We start from the raw sequence: 21,908 nt of genomic DNA, 5'->3' as shown, positions 1-21,908 counted from the left end.
ATAGAATATTCAGTGGACTGGGTCATGTGCTCAGTCTCAGTGGAGGCCAAATCTGGGCAGAGCTGCACTGGGCAAGTCTGCATTCACACCTCCTAACAGTGGGCAAAAGTGCCAACCCTGACAGGGGTCTAGAGGCAGTCAGCATGTGACTGGAGATAAGGCTAGGCAACAAACAGAGCAGCCACTGTTGCACCAAATTCTCTGCTTGGGAAGTGATTGGTTTCCCACGTGCCTACTCCAGGTAATAGGGAGAGGGACCCACCTCTCACTCTTCAGACCTGAGGGAGGGAGCTCACACCCCTATTCCAAGTAAGGGAGCCAGTTGGAACACTCAGAAATATTACGTGCAGTTTTTTACTTTATTTTTCAAAGCTGCCTGTGGCCACAAAACCCACTACCCAGGTAAAACCATGCCTTTTCCGCAACTCTCCTCCTATTTCAGTCTATGAAGGAGGGGTATCCCAATTCTAGCACCCACAGCTGGATTGCACACCACACTTACCTCTAAGTTCTGGCTGTGAGAGCTCTTTGTCTGCTCCAGATCCAGTACTCCAAATCCTGGCCCAAGAGTAATGCTGGTTGCTGCCGCCACTGCTAGGTTTCAGGTCCACTCAGCTTGATATGAATTAGAATCAAGAATGGCATTGTCCTGTTGGGTCCCAGATCTGAGACAATGCCTGGCGTACTTTCTGGTATTCCTTTTCACACTCTCTGGCCTCTCTCCTAGTTATATCCAGGGCTTGGGAGGGACAGGGTGTTCCCCATGGCCTAGGTTGCACAGTTCCCCAGTAGACAGATAGATTACAGAGGGACATTCTCTTCCCCTCTCCTATATTGGAGCTTCACTCAGTTCTCAACCAGACCTAGCCACTGTCTCCCTGCTCACCTTCTCTTCCCCAGTATCTGAAGTTTTCTTTCACTTTCTGTTGATTTTTCATTTCCTTCTTGGACAAAATTCTTCCAAGTAGATAAGGCATTTTGGGAAGTCCTCTGGTCCACCATCTCGGGAAAAACAGAGTTCTATAGATTTCTGACTATGAAACTTAAGTTTCTAAATTGTTTTTTGGTATAAGATGTAGAAAGTAAAAGAGGAGTTAAATGACAAAGGTTTTGTTGCTGCTTTTGTCACTATCTGCTGTTTCAACATTTATCAAATCAACTTGTAAAATACAAAATAATAGAAAATGAAAAAAGTTAACGTTTATTTAGAATAAATACAAGTTAAAATTAAATATGGTTTATATCACAAAATGTTAAAGATACTTTGTAGTACCACATCTTGTTTATCCATATAGTCACTCAGCAGATACCCATTAAATGGTTATATTGGGGAAGGTATTACATTAGGTACCGGGGTGGGGCTGAGGATGAATTAGACATAGATCCTGCCCTCCATGAGCTTCATGTATAGGAAAAAATCTGTTTCTGTCATTTGGAAAAGTGTTTCTAGTAACATGTATTGACCTGCACGTGTGCTCTTTAAAATCATAATAGATTTCCTTATTGTTACAGTTCTAATGCAGCTCAATACAAGATGTTAAGTGTATTTCATATGAAATGGACATACTTTTTCATAATCCTTGCTTCCTGTATAAGGCATCAGTGTCCTCTGGGTGTACTTGTTAGTCCACTGTTCATTCTTTGGGCAGATCACTGGCTGTCTATCCATTAAGGAAAAGCTTCCTGGCTTCCTGCTCTGTTGCAGTCTGGTGAGCCGTCTTCCTGATATTCTGGTATGTGTGTGCCTGTGAGACAGACGGGTTGTGGTGAGGAGAAAGAGATGCACTGGCTATTTGTAAAATAAGGTTTTCCTATCCCAGACTTCATTACGTCCTACTGAGGACTGTTACATACATAGAGATAGACCTAGAAAGGAAGTCTTTCTTCTTCCATTATCTTTTCTTGGGTATTTAGCTTCTAAGTAAACCAAGGTGTCTGCTATCAGTCTCCCTCCCTGGTGAATGTACACTAGAAAGTGAATATTAGAGCTCAGTTCATCTGTATCCAGTAGCCTGCTGACCATTCCTATTCTATTTCACTTCAAGGAGCAGACCTAAATCCTTTTTATTAGGTGTCTTAACTACAGTGATTCCCTTTTCATGCGGTATCAATTGACCTTGCTTTTTAATAACATTACTTGTTAAAGTGTATTAGTTGTTTTCACTGTAAATAAGATTTGTTTAAAATAATAACAATCTTTAAAAGAAAAATAGCCATCATTGTTCCTATTGCATATATTCCTAGTATTATTTACATTGGAAGAAAATGTTGCTCAGCATGCTACTTTTTATTTTACAATTAATTTCATAATCTCCCCCTTTTACATTGACATCTGTTTTTCTTTCTTTATTAAACCTGCTGTGATCTCAAGCCTTGAAGTTTTGATGTCTTATATCCCTCCCAGGGAATATCCTTTTTGATAGCTCAAAGACCTGACATAAATCTTCCGTAGCCCTGGACTGTGTAACTGTAGAGCTAAATAGGATGTATAGGGCTTTTTGTTGTTGTTGTTAGTGTTACAGGTGTGCACATTCAATAACTTTAGGTATAAAACTTAGTTCTAAATATCTCTTCAGGAGGAGGAAATGCCATTGAATGGCATTGTTCTCTCCTGCCTATGAGACAGCAGCAGGACAGGAGCATAGGATTCTAACTTGTCTTTGAGGTAAAAGAAACAGCATCAGATGCTGTCCCTAATTTAAGCACACACATATTACGTAATGGTCTTTATTGATCTCTAGCGGCTATTGCCTGCTCTTAAGATCTTTGAACATCAAACAAATAATAAGTAGTAAACTGAAATGTCATTGTTTGATGAAGTGTCCTCATCTGTTAAATCAGGAAATGGTTAGACTAAATTATTTTACTAGCAAGGAAACACCTGCCTCCTACAAATAACCTATTGCTTATTTTCCAAACAGTTACCAGAGAGTAAAAGATGATGCTGTTTACCTAGAGAAACATGCCAGACATATGTTAAACACCTATGTTCTAAAATGTACTGAATTGAAATATCTACTTACAATCATTCTGATGGAACTGTTTAACAAATGAGATACGAAGTCTAATGGAGTTCACAATCCTTAAAATATAGTTATTCCAATGCCTAGCAATCATGTGTACTTTTCAAAATCATGTTTAAAATAGTCACAGCTTTATATTTAACATATTGGATAGTGTTTTTGAACTACTACTGACATAATTTTTAAGAGTACGTGTGCCTTTAGTGATGTTTCAAAACGTGAAATTGTGCAGTGAAAAGATTTACGAAAGTTATGCAACCTAATCCCCCACATTTTTCATATTGGGAAGCAGAGGTCATAGCAGTTAAGAGGCATTGCAGAGTTATTCAGCTAGTCAGTGTTTGGGTCAGTACCTCGTCTGTGCACTTTATATTATGCTATGATGTCTGCCACAGTATATCTAGTTTCTGATGTATAGCACAATCTCTTTCTTATTTACACAGTATTCCTTTTGTGATTACCTAAATTCTTGGGATGCAAGGGAGCAAAAAATATATTCAGTGAATATTCAATAAATGTGCTTATGGCTACTTAAGTCAATTATTTATAGCAAATTCTCATGTTTGAGAATATATTATGTGTCCTTGACTATCTGGTTTGTGTTTTCATTATGTATCACTTTTAAATTCTTTTCTGGTATTAATAATTTATAGTGGGGAAAGGATTATAAGCAAATCATTTATTGCTTACTACCATTTGTACATTGCAAAGGAATGGTTGGCAATAGTATTATCTCTTTCTACGTTGTTTGTTTCTTTTATGTACGAACAAAGATTTTTTTTTTTTTTTTTTTTCGAGAGGGAGTCTTGCTCTGTTGCCCAGACTGGAGTGCAGTGGCACAATCTCAGCTCACTGCAACCTCTGCCTCCCATGTTCAAGTCATTTTCCTGCCTCAGTCTCTCGAGTAGCTGGGATGACAGGTGTGTGCCACCACGCTCGGCTAATTTTTTTATTTTTAGTAGAGACAGGATTTCACCACGTTAGCCAGGATGGTCTCAATCTCCTGACCTCATGATCCGTCTGCCTCAGCCTCCCAAAGTGCTGGGATTACAGGTGTGAGCCACCGTACCCAGCCCAAACAAGGTTTTTTTTTTTTTTAAACCCACCAAAAGTATTGATCTCTTCTGTTTTGCCAAGATCTGTATGCAATGATTTCTCACTTTTCTGGTGTTTACTTATATCACCCACAACTATCTGGAATATAGGTAAAAACTAAAAATGTAATCCAAAAAGGCTCTTAAACAATACAGATATATTCAATTAAGAAAAAACAAATTTAAAACAATACTTATTGACTATTGGAGTACGGGCTAGATATTATCCTGCGTCCTAGGGATATAAAAATGAGAAACAGTTTCTACCTTAAGAAACCCCCAGCTCAAAAGTATGGTCATTGGCATGTTGATGTTTACCTCAGAGGGGAGTCCCTCATTTTCCCACCCAGAGAATTTCATTCTAATAATTTTAGAAGCAATAAATTAGATCACGGTGCTTGTGTTAGCACACCGACAAGTGTCAAGAAATGGCAGCTGAAAACTTGTCAGAGGTGAAGATTCAATAATGAATGATAAAAAGCAGTTACAAAAAGTCAAAATGCTTAGCAGTTCAGGTACTCCTTTCTGAAAAGGTAGACAGACTAAGGGAATTACTGTGTTGTGGCACACTGTGATTTTGGGTGTTCATAATAACCTTGAGTTATTCAATCTGAGAAGGTAATAATAATGTTTCATATATACTGAGCATTTATTATGTTCCTCATATTGTTCTAAGGTCTTTACATCAAGTAATTTATTAACTTATCACAATTCTTTGATATACTCATTGTTATCCCAATTTTTCAGAGGAACCAACTGAGGCAAGGAATGTTATGTGGTTTGTGAAGGAATAGGGACACAAATCCATGCCATCTGATTGTGAGCTTGGACTCATAATCATCGTGCAATTTTAGAGATAGATTTTTCTCAAGAAGTTAATTTTTTGAAGCTTCCCGTTTAAAGGGATAAATCTCAATTGTGCTTTTATGCAGGCAGTTCTGAGACCCAGAAAAAAAAATCAGCAGTCAATAGAGGGGAAACTACTGGTACATGGTACATTGCAGGCACAGTGCCAATGTGCAAAATACCTATTGACTTGTCAGCAACTCTGATAGCAGTTCCTTGTTGGTTTCCCACGTGACATATCATTTTAGACTACCAGTGAAGCAGGCTGTGGCTTGAGGAGAAACGTGCCTCCTCAGTAGAGCAGTGTAACCTAGTGCAAACCCTCCTGGGAATTGGTTTTAGCTGTATCTCTGCGAGGGACACTTAGAGACCCATAATAGAAGCATAGTTACAACCCCTATAGTTTTTGTCAAGCAGCAAACTGAATGATGTTCTGAATGCCAAGCACCAAATCTGAGTGGTGTATGGTGTTCAAGAACGAGGAGGAGAACAGAACCAAAATGGAGTCTGTGGGAAAGTGTTGTAGAAGAAAGGAATGAGAGCATTATATAGAAGATTCAGAGGAAGGAGTTTCTCCTGAAAATGTATTACTCCAGAAGAAAATGTTTAAAAATTCACCAGTAGCGTACAATAAGATACGATATCTATGAAGGAGGAACAGATACCATAAGGAAAGAAAGGGATGAAGTGAAAATTGTCATAAGGAAATCGTAAGGAAACCAAAAGTTCAATAGCAGACTTAAGATCACATAGGAGCTGGTTGGGTTAGGTCAGATTTTGTAAAGAATTAAATCAGCGATATGAAGGCAAGGCATAATGACCTCAGACTGCAAAAGAAAGGGACAAAGAATCAAAAATTTTGAGGAAGGTGATATTAAGGCAGAAAATATAAAACCAGTATACAACAACTGATATTTCTGAAGGAAGGCTCAGAATAAAGTAACACAAAAATAACTAAAGATATGAGAAAACTTTTCAGAAGGTCTGTGTATGTAATTTTAAAGATTCTACTCTTTATCAGCTAAAAATCAATACAAGAAGATTTTAAAAAATGTTTGAATTACAGTATAAAGAGAATGATTTTTATAAATGTCCAGACCAGGGGGAGGGGAAAGCAAAGATTAGGTGACTTTAGGCTTCTTATTTGCAAATCTAAATGTCATAAAGCAATAGAGAAACTAACATATGCTGTGTTTTAGGCCAAAATGTTGTGACCTAAGAATCTTGTACCCATATGCGTAAAGGCAGCAGAATGACAGTATTGAATGTGCAAAGCCTCAAAAGATGTAGCACTTGGATATTCTTTTTGAAAAATAAAATTACCGGATGATGGACTTTAATCAACCTAAGGATAAACAAAAGATCAAATCAAAGAAAAAAAAATACTCAAGAATGAAAAAGTACTGGTGAATGCCAAAATTAAAATAGAGATGAATTTAAATATTTATTGTGTACCACAATATAAACAATGGAAATGTCAGAAGAGAATCTTGAAAAATAAGGTATGTAAAGTTAAAACAATTTAAAACCACTATCTGCCTCAGCATCTCGAGATGATATACAAGAAAACCAAAATGGCTAGGAGAGGGAGAAGTAAACATATGCCAAGCTATTATTTTAACAGGGCATACGTATTAACTTTTAACTTGCTGAATATTAGAGGGATTTAGATAAAAAATAATTGTGAAATATTTATGGCATCGTTGGTGTAGTTAAAATCTGTTTCCAAAGACAATGTCCTTGACAGAATACTAGCAAACCAAATTCAACAGCACATCAAATGATCAGGCACTATGACCAAGTGGGTTTATTGTTGGGATGCAAGGATTGCTCAAGATAGGTAAATCAATAAATGTGAGAAAGGATGGCTGACTAGATGCAGCTAGAAAGAATGTCTGCCACCACGGTGTAGGACATTGGGAAGACTGGCGCATTCCACGTCAATCTTCAGAGGCAAATTATTGAGAGTGGACAGAGGGAGGACAGAGACACTGGACTGAAAGGGGAGGAAGCTGGGAACCCTGCATGGGGCTGCAATGCACTGGGTCTTCTTCCTGGCTCCTAATGACTCCTGGGGAATGGGTGAGTTGAGCAGGCAAGGAGCGAGTTGCTCTTGCCTTGGACCTCTGGAATCCTGGCAGCAGAAGACCCCATGACTCCCACACTTGAGCTGGCAGAGAGAGTTGCTTAGAGAGACGGTTGGGGCAGGACTCCAGCCTGTACGGAGCCCAGAGAGTTTTGATGTGGGAATGTCTGCAGGGGAGCATGGCTGAGGTCGCCTATTCCCCAAGGCTCGCCATATTCCTCTGGGAGACTCTAGCCTTAAAAAATTGTTGAACCTGAACAGAGCAGATGGGGCCAGTCTTACCTGAACTTTCCCATTTGCTGGCCTCTGCTAGGGCCATAGCCTGGCTTTGCCTGCTTACAGTGCAGTCTTCAGATGCCCAACCAGGATGCCACCCCAGGGTCTTCATCATAGCTCCTGTGCTGGCAGACTGTGCCAGATTGTCAGAGAGCTCCTGCAGAGTGGCCCCCACTGACGTGCACCAGCCTACTTACACTCTCCCTCTACTGCAGCCTCTCCCATGCTGCTTTACCAGCAAGCACTCACCCATGGCCATCCCCCTATTGCCATATCAACATATGTGTGCGTGGGTGAACCTTGCCCTTCCATGCTGGTGTGGTGATGTGCATGCACCCCACTGCGCCATTGCTGCCAGCGTGAATGCACCTGTCCCCCACGTGCTGCTGTGTTGCAGTGCTGCCACTTCTGGCATGAAAGCACTCAGGGAGTCCAGTGGCCCTGTCTCCCACCACCGTTGCCACCAGTGTGAATATGCACAAGGAGTTTGCCAGCCCCACCCTAGCCAGAAACCCACTGCTATGCCAATGCTGCCACCAGTGTGAATGCACACACAGATGCCAGTGACCCCTCCCCTCCATGGTGCCACTGCTGCCACTGTGAATGTGCATATAGAGGCTGGCAGTCACTGGTCTGCCAGTGCCCCGCCCCAGCTGACAAGGGTGAAACCTGCTGTACTACCACTACTGCTGGCAGATGCAAACAAGCATGAATCACATTGCCACTGCCTGATGAAGCACTTTGGCTGGCACCACTCATTGGAGTGTTGTGGCCATCAGACCAGGAACACTTTGGCCCATTTAACACAGCAGGTTCCCAACTTTGAGGGACCAGAGAGCAAAGCCAGTGACCCGATACCAGCCCCTTAGAGTTAGAGTATAGAGTGTGGGAGTATTGAGCTGAACCTTGGCCCCCTCAAAATCTACTAGAAATGAAGCCAGTTGATGGACCCCACCTTATGCCACAAACCCCCAAAGACATCAGTGGAGATAAAAGCAAAAAACAGAACAACCCCACCATCCAAAGGGCAGCAACTTCAAAGGTTGAAGGGACATGAGCCCACACAGATGAGAAAGAACCAGAGCAAGAACTCTGGCAACTCAAAAAGCCAGAGTGTCTTCTTACTTCCAGACACCCACAGTAGTTCCCCAGCGATGGTTCTTAACCAGGCTGAAATGGCAGAAGTGGAATTTAGAATATGAACAGGAACGAAGATGATTGAAATTCAGGCGAATGTTGAAACCCAATCCAAGGATTATAAGGCATACAATAAAATGATATAGGATCTGAAATATGAAAATGCCTTTTTAACAAATAGCCAAACTTACCTGATAGAGCTGGACAATTCACTTCATGAATTTCAGAATACAATCACAAGTGCTAATAGTAGAATCAACCAAACTGAGGAAAGAATCTCAGAACTTGAAGAATGGCTATCTGAAATAACTAGTTAGACAAAAATAAAGAAAAAAAAAGTAAAATGAAAACAACTTCAGAGAAATATGGGATTATGTGAAGATACCAAATCTATGACTTATTGATGTCCCTGAAAGGGAAAGAATGCAAGTAGCTTGGAAAATATACTTCAGGTTATTGTTCATAAAAATTTCCCCAAACTTGCTAGAGAGACCAACATGTAAATTTAGGAAATGCAGAGAACCTTTGCAAAGTACTACACAGGAAGACCATCCCCAAGACACATAGTTATCAGATTCTCCAAGGTCAAAATAAAAGAAAAAATATTAAAGACAGCTAGAGAGAAGGGTTAAATCACCTACAAAGTGAAGCCCATCAGGGTAACAACAAACCTTTCAGAAGAAACCCTACAAATCAGAAGACATTGGGGGCCTATATTCAGCATTCTTAAGGAAAAGAATTTTCAGCCAAGAGTTTTATGTCTAGTCAAACTAAGCTTTATAAGCAAAGGAGAAATAAGGTCCTTTTCAGACAAGCAAATGCTAAGAGATTTCATTACCACCAGACCTACCTTACAAGAGGTACTGAAGAGAGTCCTAAACATGGGAAGGATAGACTATTACCAGCCACTACAAAAACACACTTAAGTACGCAGACCAATGACACAATAGAGCAACCACACAAACAAACCTGTAGTACAGCAGGTTTCACCCTTGTCAGCTGGGGCAGGACACTGGCAGACCAGTGACTGCCAGCCTTTATATGCACATTCACAGTGGCAGCAGTGGCACCATAGAGGGGAGGGGTCACTGGCATCTGTGTGTGCATTCACACTGGTGGCAGCATTGGCATAGCAGTGGGTTTCTGGCTAGAGTGGGGCTGGCAAACTCAAGCTGCATAATAACCAGCTAACAACATGATGTTAGGATGACAGGATCAGATCAGCATATATCAATACTAACCTTGAATGTAAATGGGCAAAATGCCATAATTACAAGGCACAGAGTGGCAAGTTGGATAAAGAGGCAAGACCCAATGATATGCTGTCTTTGAGAGACACATCTGATAGGCAGTGACACCCATAGGCTCAAAGTAAAGGGATGCAGAGAAATCCACCAAGCAAATGGAAAACAGAAAAAGCAAGGGTTGCTATTCTAATTTCAGACAAAACAGCCTTTAAACCAACAAATATCAAAAAAAGATGAAGAAGGACATTACATAATGATAAAGGGCTCAATTCAACAAGAAAACCTAACTATCCTAAATATATATGCACCCAACACAGGAGCACCCAGACTCATAAAGCAAGTTCTTAGAGACCTCTGAAAAGACTTAGACAACCACTGGATAATGATGGGAGACTTCAATACCCCAAGGGAGAAAACTAACAAAGATATTCAGAACCCAAATTCGACCCTTGACCAAATGCATGTATAGACATCTACATAACACTCCACCCAAAACAACAGAATATATATTCTTCTCATCTGCATATGGCACATACTCTAAAACCAAGCACACAATTGGACACAAAACAATCCTTAGCAAATAAAAAAAGCAAAATTATACCAGCTACACTCTTGGACCACAGTGCAGTAAAAATAGAAATTAATACTAAGAAAATCACTCAAAACCATATAATTACATGGAAATTAAACAACCTGCTCCTGAATGACTTTTGGGTAAATAATGCAATTTAGGCAGAAATCAAGAAATTCTTTAATGAGATTAAAGATACAATGTACCAGAATCTCTGGGATATAGCAAAGGCAGTGTCCAGAGGGAAGTTCATAGTGCTTAGCACTCGTATCAGAAAGTTAGAAAGATACCCAATAGTACAACTATGGCAACCGGAGAAACAAGAGCAAACCAAACCCAAAGCTAGCAGAAGACAAGAAATAACCAAAATTAGAACTGAACTGAAGGAAACTGAGATGTGAAAAACCATACAAGAATACTTCCCAGTACTGAACCAGGAATTAACTGAATCCCTGAACAGACCAATAATGAGTTTCATAATTAAATCAGTAATGAAAAGCCTACCAACCAACCAACCAACCAACCAAACAAACAAACAAAAACCAAGGCCAGAGGGATTCACAACCTAATTCTAGCAGATGTGTAAAGAAGAGCTGCTACTATTCCTACTGAAACTATTCCAAAAAATTGAGGGGGAGGGACTCCTTAACTCATCCTGTGAGGTCAGCATCATACTGATACCAAAACCTTACAGAGACATGACAAAAAAAGTAAGCTTCAGGCCAATTTCCTTGATAAACATTGATACAAAAGTCTTCAACAAAATACTAGGAAACCAAATTCAGCAGCACATTGAAAAGCTACTTCACCACAATCAAGTATACTTTATCCCTGGGGTGCAAGGTTGACTCAACATGTGGAAATCAATAAATGCAATTCATCACATAAACAGAACTAAAGACAAAACCCACAAGATCATCTCAATAGCTGCAGAAAAGGCTTTTGATAAAATCCAGTATCGCTTCATGTTAAAAACTCTCAACAAACTAGGCATTAAAGGAACATACTTCAAAATAATAAGAGCCATCTATGAGAAACTCACAGCCAACATAATACTTAGTGGGCAAAAGCTGGAGACATACTCTTAAAAACCTCAGCAAAGTAAAGATGCCCTCTCTCACCACTCCTAATTAACATAGTACTGGAAAACCTGGCCAGAGCAATCAGGCAGGAGAAAGAAATAAAAGGTATCCAAATAGGAAGAGAGGAAGTCAAATATCCCTTTTTGCAGATGATACGATTCTATGCCTAGAAAACCTTATAGTCTTTGCCCCAAACTCCTTGATCTGATAAACAACTTCATCTGATAAAAAACTGTATTTTTTCAGGATACAAAATCAATGTACAAAAATCACTAGCATTCTTACACACCAGCGACATCCAAGCTGAGAACCAAATCAAGAATGCCATTCCATTCACATTAGCCACAAAAAGAGTAAAATACCTAGGAATACACCTAACCAGAGAGGTGCAAGATTTCTACAATGGGATAAAAAACATTGCTCAATCTAATCAGAGATGACACAGATAAATCAAAAAACATTTCATGCTCATGGATAGGAAGAATCAATACTGTTAAAATGGCCAATCTGCCCCAAACAATTTACAAATTTAGCGGTACTCTTATCAAACCACCAATGACATTCTTCACAGAATTAGAAAAAAAGCTGTTTTGCAATTCATATAGAACCAAAAAGACATCGAATAGCCAAGACAATCGTAAGCAAAAAGAACAACCTGGAGGCATCACATTGCCCAACTTCAAACTATAGTATAAGCCTACTGTAACCAAAACAACATGGTACGGTACAAAACAGACACATAGATTATTGGAACATAATAGAGAACCCAGAAATAAGGCTGCATAATTTCAACCATGTGATCTTAAACAAAGTCAACACAAGCAATGGGGAAAGGACTCCCTATTCAATGAATAGTGCTGGGATAACTGGCTAGCCATATACAGAATATTGAAACTGGACCCCTTCCCTATACCATAAGCAAACATAAAGTCAATATGGATTAAAGACTTAAATGTAAAACTGAAAACTATAAAAATCCTGAAAGTTTACCTGGAAATTACCATTCCGGATATACAAAGTGGCAAAGATTTACAATCAAAAGAGTGAAGAAGCAAACTACAGAATGGGAGAAAATATTTGCAAACATTTATCTGATAAGGGACGAATATCCTAAATGTGTAAGGAATTAAAACAACTTTATAGCAAAAACACAAATAACCTGATGTTTAAAAAATGGGCCAAGGACCTGAATAGATACTTTTCCAAAGAAGATATACAAATAACAGGTATATGAAAAATTCTAGACATCATTAATCATTAGGGAAAGACAAATCAAAACTACAATGAAATATTACCTCATACTTGTTAGAATGGCCTTTGCTAACACACACATATACGCGTGCGCACACACACACACACAGACACACACACATACCCCAAAGGGATAACAAGTGTTGGCCAGGATGTGGAGGAAAGAGAGCTGCTCTACTCTGTTGGTGGGAATGTCATTATGGCAAACAGTATGGAAGTACCTCAAAAAATTAAAAATAGCACTACCATATCATTCAGCAATTTCTACTTCTGGGTTTATATCCAAAGGGAATGAAATCAGTATGTTTAAGAGATATCTACACTCCTGTGTTCACTGCAGCACTATTCACAAGAGCCAAAATGCAGAATCAAGCTAAGTATTTGTCTATGGATGAATGGGATTGACCTAAGTGTTCATCTGTGGATGGAGGAAACACAGTGGAATACTATGCAGCCTTAAAAAAGAAAATCCTGTCATTCGCAGTAACATGGAAGGCCCTGGAGGACAAGTACTGCATTATCTCACTTATACGTGAAATCTGAAGTAACAATCAAACTCCTAGAATCAGATACTAGAATGGTGGTTACCAGGGGCTGGGTGGGGAGGGATGTCAGGGAATGGGTAGATGCTGTTGAAAGGGTACAGAGTTTTAGTTTAGACTGGTCACAGTGGCTCATGACTATAATCCCAGCACTTTTGGATGCCGAGAGAGGTTCACTTGAGGGCAGGCATTTTATACCAGACTGGGCAACATAGTGAGACCCTGATTCTAAAAAAATATTATCCAGGTGTGGTGGTACATGCCTGTAGTCCTAGCTACCTGGGGGGCTGATGTGGGAGGATCACTTGAGCTCAGCAGTTTGAGGTTACAGCGAGCTATCATTGTGCCACTGTCCTCCAGCCTGGGTGGCAGTGAGACCCTGTCTCAAAAAAAAAAAAAAAAAGTTTTAGACAGGAGGAATAAGTATCTGGAGATATAACATGATTATTATTATTAATAGTAATCTGTAGGATACTTGAAAATTGCTAAGAGAACAAACTTTAAATGTTCTCATCACAAAAATAAGTATATATACGATATGATGACTATGTGAATTAGCTTGATTTAATATTTTTACAAAGTGTACATGTATCAAAACTTCACGCATATCATATGTATATACAATTTGTCATTTGTCAATTAAAATAAATTTTAAAAACACCATGTTGTATACCTCAAAAATGTATAATTTTATTTGCCAATTATATGGCAATAAAGCTGGAAAAGTCATTTTTTGTCTCTATGTATCAATCTGTCAGAACATGGAGGAGTTGGGGACAGTAACAAAATGCCATGTATAAAAAGTAACAAAAAATTAAGAAACAGGAAAAAATGGCATAAATAATGATATTTTAGTGCTATCAATAAATCTAAGAACATCCTCTATTAAAAGAAGAAAATGTATGATTTGGGCCGAATTCAGCTTGTAAGAGAACTTGAATAACAGAACAATTAAAGCAAAAGGATAGGTAAATATGTGTAAGTAAACACCAGTGTAAGATAACATTTCACTTACTAGTTTCTCCGTTTAACTTTCTTCTGAATTGTCCTTCCCCCAACCTTTTACTTGAATACATTTACTTTTCTCTGTGTGTTTTTCCTAAGTTGGTGGGTGATTTTTCACTTAAGATTTTATTTTTTACTGATATAAAAACATGTTTCCAGGATCTTTGCATTAGGTTGTATCTGAATTTCATTTTGAGGTTTTAGTCTCTGACTCTCCACGTTAAAAAGACTAGTTTTGCATAGAAATGGTGCTTTTGTTGCTTTAGTAATGTTTGTACTCCAGTGTAGTGTGCTTACTATGTGCCAAACGCTGTAATACATATTAGGGATCCAAAATAATAATTTGAGACTTGAACATGTTAAAAACTTGAACAACAGACTTCTTTTTCCCCCATGTAAAATAAAATAAATGTAGTGGCAAAAATTTGCAAGGCCAGTTGCTCTTTCTCTTTCTCATAAGACAAATAGTCTTTAGGAGATACTTTAAATTTACCATTTAAAATATGGGGGAGAGTGGCTACTGGTTTCTAATTCTCTTGCTTTTTCTTCTCTGCCTCTCGGTGTATTCTTAGTTTTGAGATTATCATTCATAGCAGCCCATAGAAGCTTTTCGATATTATCTTGGAAAATTTCCTGTCTACCTTCACTTTCTTTTAGTTTATAAGCAAACATTGATTTTATTAATGTATTTATTTACTAAAACACTGAGAGAAGAAATCCAAAAGAATTTTAAAAAGAAGAGGTTAAAGATAGGGTTGAGTTAAATAGATCTCCGTTTAAACTGATATAAATAGCTAACTACAGGTATTTTTGGCTAGCCCTGATTCAGTTTGATATGGTTTGTCACAGTGTATTTGTGTTTTGTTGTTGTTCTTATCATTTCTCTCTTGAACCTGTTGGCCACTCGTTTCCCTTTCTGCCTCACCTTGCTTACCAGCAGGTCTGGAGTGAGTATTCCCGCCCCACTAAGTAATTCGAGCTTTCCTGCCTCCCCTCCCAGCTGGGCTCTGCATCCTCAGTTGCCATGTATGTGGAGCCATGGCTGCCGTTTCATTCCTTCCTTTCCATCCACTGTACCAAAGTTTCCCTTTTATATTTTAAGATCCGTATAGTGTCCACATTGGTTATGTTTATCTGCATATGCATATGAAGAGCTTTTTGCGAAGACAGATTTTTTTTTTTTTTCCTGATACAGAGTCTCACTCTGTTGCCCAGGCTGGACTGCAGTGGTGCGATCTTGGCTCACTGCAACCTCTGTCTCCCAGGTTCAAGCGATTCTCCTGCCTCAGCCTCCTGATGAGGTGGGATTACAGGTGCGCACCACCATGCCAGGCTAATTTTTGTATTTTTAGTACAGACAGGGTTTCATCATGTTGGTCAGGCTGGTCTCAAACTCCTGACCTTGTGATCTGCCTGCCTCGGCCTCCCAAAGTGCTGGGATTACAGGCGTGAGCCACTGTGCCTGGCTGAAGACAAATTTTCATTTAGCCCTTGTTATTGATGCTGCCATCTCATTTACTCAAATGATCGCCATTTGGGAAAGAGGTAGGCATGGTGGGTGGGGAGGGGTGGCAGTTTCCTTCCAAACTCAGTAAATGGTTATACAAATTATTCCCAGCTGTGGAAGACAAGACCCTTTCATCATAAACATTTTGTGTTCAGGGAATATAGGCACATTGTTTATTGTATTCTCTTGAATCTTGTAAGATTTTTCTTTGATTAAAATATAATTTAAAAAATCAAAAGTGTTCCTTTTTTTCATTTTCTTTTAACTTATGAATTTATTTTAAAAGAATTCACCTGCAGGTAGACTCAAGAAATTCACTTTGAACAGAAAATAGGTATTTGAGTATAGTATTGAAATCATTCTATGGTAGACCAAGTTTCTATCTTGAAATATCTAAATCTAATTTAATATTAAAAATGGATTTGTGATCACTGACTGTTTCATTGTTTGTATGTCTCTTTTAAGTAAACTTTACTTGTCTTCCAATAAATTTTCCATGTTCTTGTCATGGCAGGCTCATGACTTGCAGAGTGAACTTGATAAAGGAAAAGAAGATACTCAAAAGAAAATTCATAAATTTGAGGAAGCTTTGAAGTGAGTAAAATTGTAATGCATTTGATTTAAAACTACCCTTTATTAAACTGTGAGCCAAATTAAGTAACTGGGACCTAAACACTATCTTTTTATAAGAGCTTTGCTGTGGATTAGTTTGCATCGGTTTTCCATCACAAATCTCTATCTTCAGGATTTTATTACTAGCCAGTAATTTTTTTTTAAAAAAGAAAAATCAGTTCAGCTGTTTTTAAGTGATAGGAATGTAAGAAAATAGAACTTAGTGGTTTCAGATGCTTTCTCCCTCTTAAACGAAAACAGATTTTTAAAAAAATGAGATTTTGGTCTTAGGACATTTAGAAATTCCTCTGTAGATTTTGTTGAGCAATTTGAGAAATGAAATGTTTCAGTTGTTATATTTGAAAATGGATTACTATACAGGCATTATTTAGGAAAGGTTTTGTCTTATGATATACTTGGTATTTTAGCGTTTTAGTGTACTTAGGCATACATTAAAATATTAGATTTTATTTGTCTTCTCCATTCATTTACTAAACTGATTGGGTCCTCCTATTACTAGGTTTGACCTTGCAGTTTTTAGCTGAAAAAACATTGATTCATTTAGATAACTTAAAATGTAAATTATTGTGAAGTCTGAACTCAATAAATATTGAGTTCCCACCATGTGTCAGCCAGTGTGTAGTACATTCCCATAGAACCATACAGTTTAGTTGGAGAGATATTCAAGACATTTGGCAATTCGGTACAGAATGATAAAAGTTTAATTGGAGGAAGGTCAATAGGTTGACTGACCCAAAAAAGTGATTTAAGAGGAGAAGCTTTCTTGAGCTCAATATACCTAGCTAACTCCCAGAGAATCAGTAATTTTATTTTACTTGCCTCTGTAAACCTCCACGTAAGAATGACTTACAGAAAGACCAAAAAGAATACCCAAGATCAAACACATCGAATTCTGCCTGGGAAGATGGCATAACCATTCCTTCTTTCTCACTTTGCTTGTTAATAAAATATATTGGCTCAGTTCCTGAATAGAACATTTTAATGTGATTTGTCAACTATGGCATCACAAGACATCCATTTTTTTAATCTACAGAGGGACTTATTTGTTTACCTTGTCAATATGAATTAGGTGAAATCAGGAGAGAACAATAATATTCATTAGGTATTAAGTTAAATAAATCTCGAACAAAACTAGGGCAGTCTTGCTTTTTTCTCTTGAAAATAATTAACAGCTTTCTTCATGAAGATTTCTCCATGAACTTCATGAAATGTACCATACTTTTTCTCTCTTGTTCTACTTTGCCTTTGTTCTTTTTAAATTTCTTTATCCTTTCTTCATTGGTTTATTGATTTATATTTTATAAATCTAAGGAAGAGGTAATTTCTTTAAATCAGCGGTCCTCAAATTTTTTGGCACCAGGGACTGGTTTCATGGAAGACAATTTTTCCATGGGTAGGGGGTGGATGGGGAATGGTTTTGCGATGAAACTGTTCCACCTCAGGTCATCAGGCATTAGATTCTCATAAGGAGTGTGCAAGCTAGATCTCCTGTTGGCGCAGTTCACAGTAGGGTTCACACTCCTGTGAGAATCTAATGCCGCTGCTGATCTGTCAGAACGCGGAGCTCAGGTGGCAATGCTGGCTCGCCCAGGGTTCAACTCCTGCTGTGGCCTGGTTCCTAACAGGCCATGGACCTGTATGGTGCTTGGGGATTTGGGACCTTTGCTTTAAATAGCGGTAAGACAACAAATATTTGTTTAGTACCTACAATGTTTACATGTTGTAATATCATACTAAAGGAAATAAAAGGTTGAGAAGACAGCTCAAGATGTAATGATGTTCTTAATGATTTTCCAGTCCAGGTTAGGCATTGGAAGTACTTAGAATAACTAGGTATTAACTTGTTGACCATAACAGCAATTAAAGTTCAGAAGGATCTTTTCAGTGTGATATTAGGAGTTTATATATGTAACAATATAGTATCTTTTAGTGGTGCTGGTAGATAGTCAAAGAGCCCTGAAGTTTCTGCAGTTTTCTATATACAATATAATCATTTTCTGAGCCAAGTAACCCTCTTTAGGTACTTCAAAGGTCTTTGCCAAAATACTCAATTTTACTTGGAGTTAAAAGAAGATATTTTAGAATGTTAAATAAAATTATTCTGTAGATTATTTATCCATCTTCCATATAGTTAATACCTTCATTTTGGCTAAATGTCTGGATGACCTTAACAGTACAGTCCCCAGCATAGTAATAATAATGTAGTCTGAAAGTAAAAGGCTAAATTATTGTGAGGTCTAACTTCAAAGTAAACAGCGCAAGTTGGCTGTTTTCCCAAAGGAGAATATTGTGACTGCTACTGCTTTTGAATCTAAGAATAGCATTAGATCTGCTTGGCCCAGAGACAGTTCCATTTTGCTACAAGACAGCTTTGTGATGTAGAAATTTGCCTTGACTATTAACAAAATTTTTTCCTTAAAAATACACAAAGATGGAAAATCTCAGTTTTAGAATGTAGTGCTATTCATTCATGTAGTTATTCTTTCATTCATTTAATAAGGGTTTATTTCTTCTGTGCATGTTGAACATATAGTAGAGAGGCTATCAGAGAAAACAGGGATATATATAAATATAAATTTATATGCATATGAAAACATGATAGATGCTATATAAGGCAAAATACTTTAAAAACATAATAAGGTAATGGTAAGATGGACTGGTAATGGGAGGCATCTTAGAGAAGGAAAAGTCTTTAACTGAGTTGTGAAGGAAAAGTGGAGAGTAAATTATCCTGGGAGTTTGGTGCCATCCTCTCCTGTCTCTCTAGAGATGCTGGCCTCTACTAGTTTTGTTTCTTTCTATTTCCCAGCTCTCTTTCTTCATCTTGTTACATGACCAGATAGACTCTTTCCTTTTCTCCTTTCCTTTTCTCCTAAGGACTTCTAAGTGTCAAGTTCTTTGATTCTTTCAGATTGTAAAATTTTGTGACCATGTAGGGATAGTCTTGTGAATTGGGATGATATATAATATGTTTGAGATGTTAATGGAAAAGTTGAGTGGCTTTATTCTGACATAGTAATTGTATCAAAGACAAAAAGGCTGGGAATTGTTCTATGAGAGGATGATGTACTTGATATTTATACTCTCTCCAAGCAATTGAAACTGTCAACTCATCTTTGGGTTAGAGCTCAAGTTGATATTTCAGAACCTATCATTATTTAAGAAGGAGGATTGTAGTTAGCATTTTTCACTTTAAATGCTAACTCCTTAAAGCTCATTTACCTGTTGCTATTGTTTCTAAGAAATGAAACTAGTTTAGTTTAATGTTGTTGCCTTACTATTCTTTTCAATTTTTGTTCTACATATGTATTAAACACTTTTGCTTCCTATTTAGATTTTACTGTAGAAAATAATTTTAATAACCTCCAGAAATGAAAAGTTATCTGAAACTTTAATGGTATGAGTTGTACATTTTCATTTTTCAAAGATAAGTTATTAAAGCATATGGGGAACTAAATAGACTCTAATGAAAGGAAGATGATGGTATAAAACCAAATAATTGTATTTTTGGAGGAGCTAAAATTCATAAACAACAAATATGGATATTATAAGTTTGGTTAATTTTTAAGTTTTTGGTGCTGTAAACATAATAAAGCATTATTTTGAGACAGTGTATAGTCTATTTTAAAGTATTCGATTAAAACTTCCAAAACCATCTTTTTGATTAACTTTTTCAAACTCTGTTTTTATAATAAAATACAAAAATGCCTTAACGTATTCATTCTGATATTTTAAACTCTTTTTGCATTGTCATAAACATTCTAAATATTTTTAACCCTGACACTAATATGGACAAGCTTTCTATTTTTCAGTTAGTATTAAATATCTGTACAGTAGTAGTTCACTAGAATATGAAAAGAAACACAACCTACAGAATGGGAGAAAATATTTGCAAACTATGCATCTGACAAAAGTCTAATATCCAACATTTATAAGGAACTTAAACAAATTTACAATTAAGAAAACCCATTAAAAAGTGGGCAAAGGACATGAATAGACTTTTCAAAAGAAGACATACATGTGGTCAACCATCATATGAAAAAACGCTCACACACACCACGCTGGTTTGCTGCCACCACTGCCACCATCGTGCCAGCCCCTCAGGTCTCCCCGAGGCTGGGTGATGCTCCAGAGTGGGAGACAAGCCCATTTGGGAGCAGATTGGATCCAGCTTCATTCAACATTGCTACCAGTTATTTGATAAAGATAGAACCCAACTAGGCGCAATTTATATTGATGTGTCATGCCTTACGTGGGAAGGACAACAGTTCCATGGGAAAGCTGCCACTGTGGAGAAGTTGTCTAGCCTTCCGTTCCAGAAAATCCAGTACAGCCTCATGGCACAGGACCATCAGCCCACGCCACATAGCTGCATCATCAGCATGGTTGTGGGCCAGCTTAAGACGTGAAGATTCCATCATGGGGTTCCACCACATGTTCCTATTAAAGAACACCAACGATGCTTGGGTTTGCACCAATGATGCGTTCAGGCTTGCCCTGCACAACTTCGGCTGACCTCCTCTCAGCCAGGCATGCTGTTTCCTCCTCCCTCGTCTTCCCAATACCATTCCCACTCCTCCAGATGGTCCAGATATCATGCACAAATGAGCAGCGCCGCGGTGAGAGTGGGCACAGTGCTCTGCTGCCACCGAGGTGTTATGCATGATGTTTGGACACTAGACTAGGTACATTTGATGAGAGAAGTTAGTGTTGTACCAGCGCATGCCTTGGAAAGACTTAAGTAATGCAAAAGTTGTCCTTTTTTTTTTTTTTAAATCTGCTGACAAGTTGCTCTAGTAATCCAAAGAAGTGAAGGAGAAAGCAGCTGCTTAACTACCCAGACATTGATTTGTTCAGATGTTTCAATGCCTGATGATATAATAAAACCACAAGCATTTTCTTAACATTTTTTTTAAAAAAGAAAAAAAGCAAAAAAGCTCGACATCACTGAGCGTTAGAGAAATGCAAATCAAAACCACAATGAGATACCATCTTACATCAGTCAAAATAGTGATTACTAAAAAGGCAAAAAAAACCAGATGCCAGTGAGGTTGCAGAGAAAAAGGAACACTTATACACGGTTGGCGGAAGTGTGAATTAGTTGAGCCATTGGAAGACAGTGTGGCAGTTCCTCAAAGACCTAAAAACAGAAGTACCGTTTGACCCAGCAATCCTATTACTGAGTATATACCCAAAGGAATAGAAAATCATGTTCTATTATAAAGACACATGCACGTGTATGTTTATTGCAGCAATATTCACAATAACAAAGACATGGAATCAACCTAAATGCCTATCAATGATAGATTGGATAAAGAAAATGTGGTACATATACAGCATGGAATACTATGCAGCCATAAAAAAGAATGAGATCATGTCCTTTGCAGGAACATAGCTTGAGCTGGAGGCCATTTTCCTTAATAAACTAATGCAGGAATAGAAAACCAAATACTGCATGTTGTCACTCATAAGTGGGAGCTAAATGATGAGAACACATGGACGTATAGAGGGGAACAACACACACTGGGTCCTATGGCAGGATGGGGGATGGGAGGAAGGAGAGGATCAGGAAAAATAACTAATGGGTACTAAGCTTAATACCTGGATG

The 21,908-nt window shown here is 38.1% G+C and overlaps 1 protein-coding gene across 2 annotated transcripts in view; it reads left to right on the top strand.

Annotated features, from left to right (window-relative positions):
• CEP112 (centrosomal protein 112kDa) overlaps positions 1 to 21,908 on the top strand; it is a 567,477-nt gene that overhangs the window by 167,865 nt on the left and 377,704 nt on the right. For both annotated transcript variants that reach the window (XM_011944093.1, XM_011944768.1), the window contains one exon: positions 16,182 to 16,261. In XM_011944093.1, the coding sequence (XP_011799483.1) occupies positions 16,182 to 16,261 (80 nt within the window). The remainder of the gene's footprint in view (positions 1 to 16,181; positions 16,262 to 21,908) is intronic.

This window comes from Colobus angolensis, unplaced genomic scaffold (genome assembly GCF_000951035.1).
Source record: "Colobus angolensis palliatus isolate OR3802 unplaced genomic scaffold, Cang.pa_1.0 Scaffold1, whole genome shotgun sequence".
Lineage (NCBI taxonomy): Eukaryota > Metazoa > Chordata > Mammalia > Primates > Cercopithecidae > Colobus > Colobus angolensis.
This window is presented reverse-complemented; position numbering and strand designations above follow the sequence as displayed.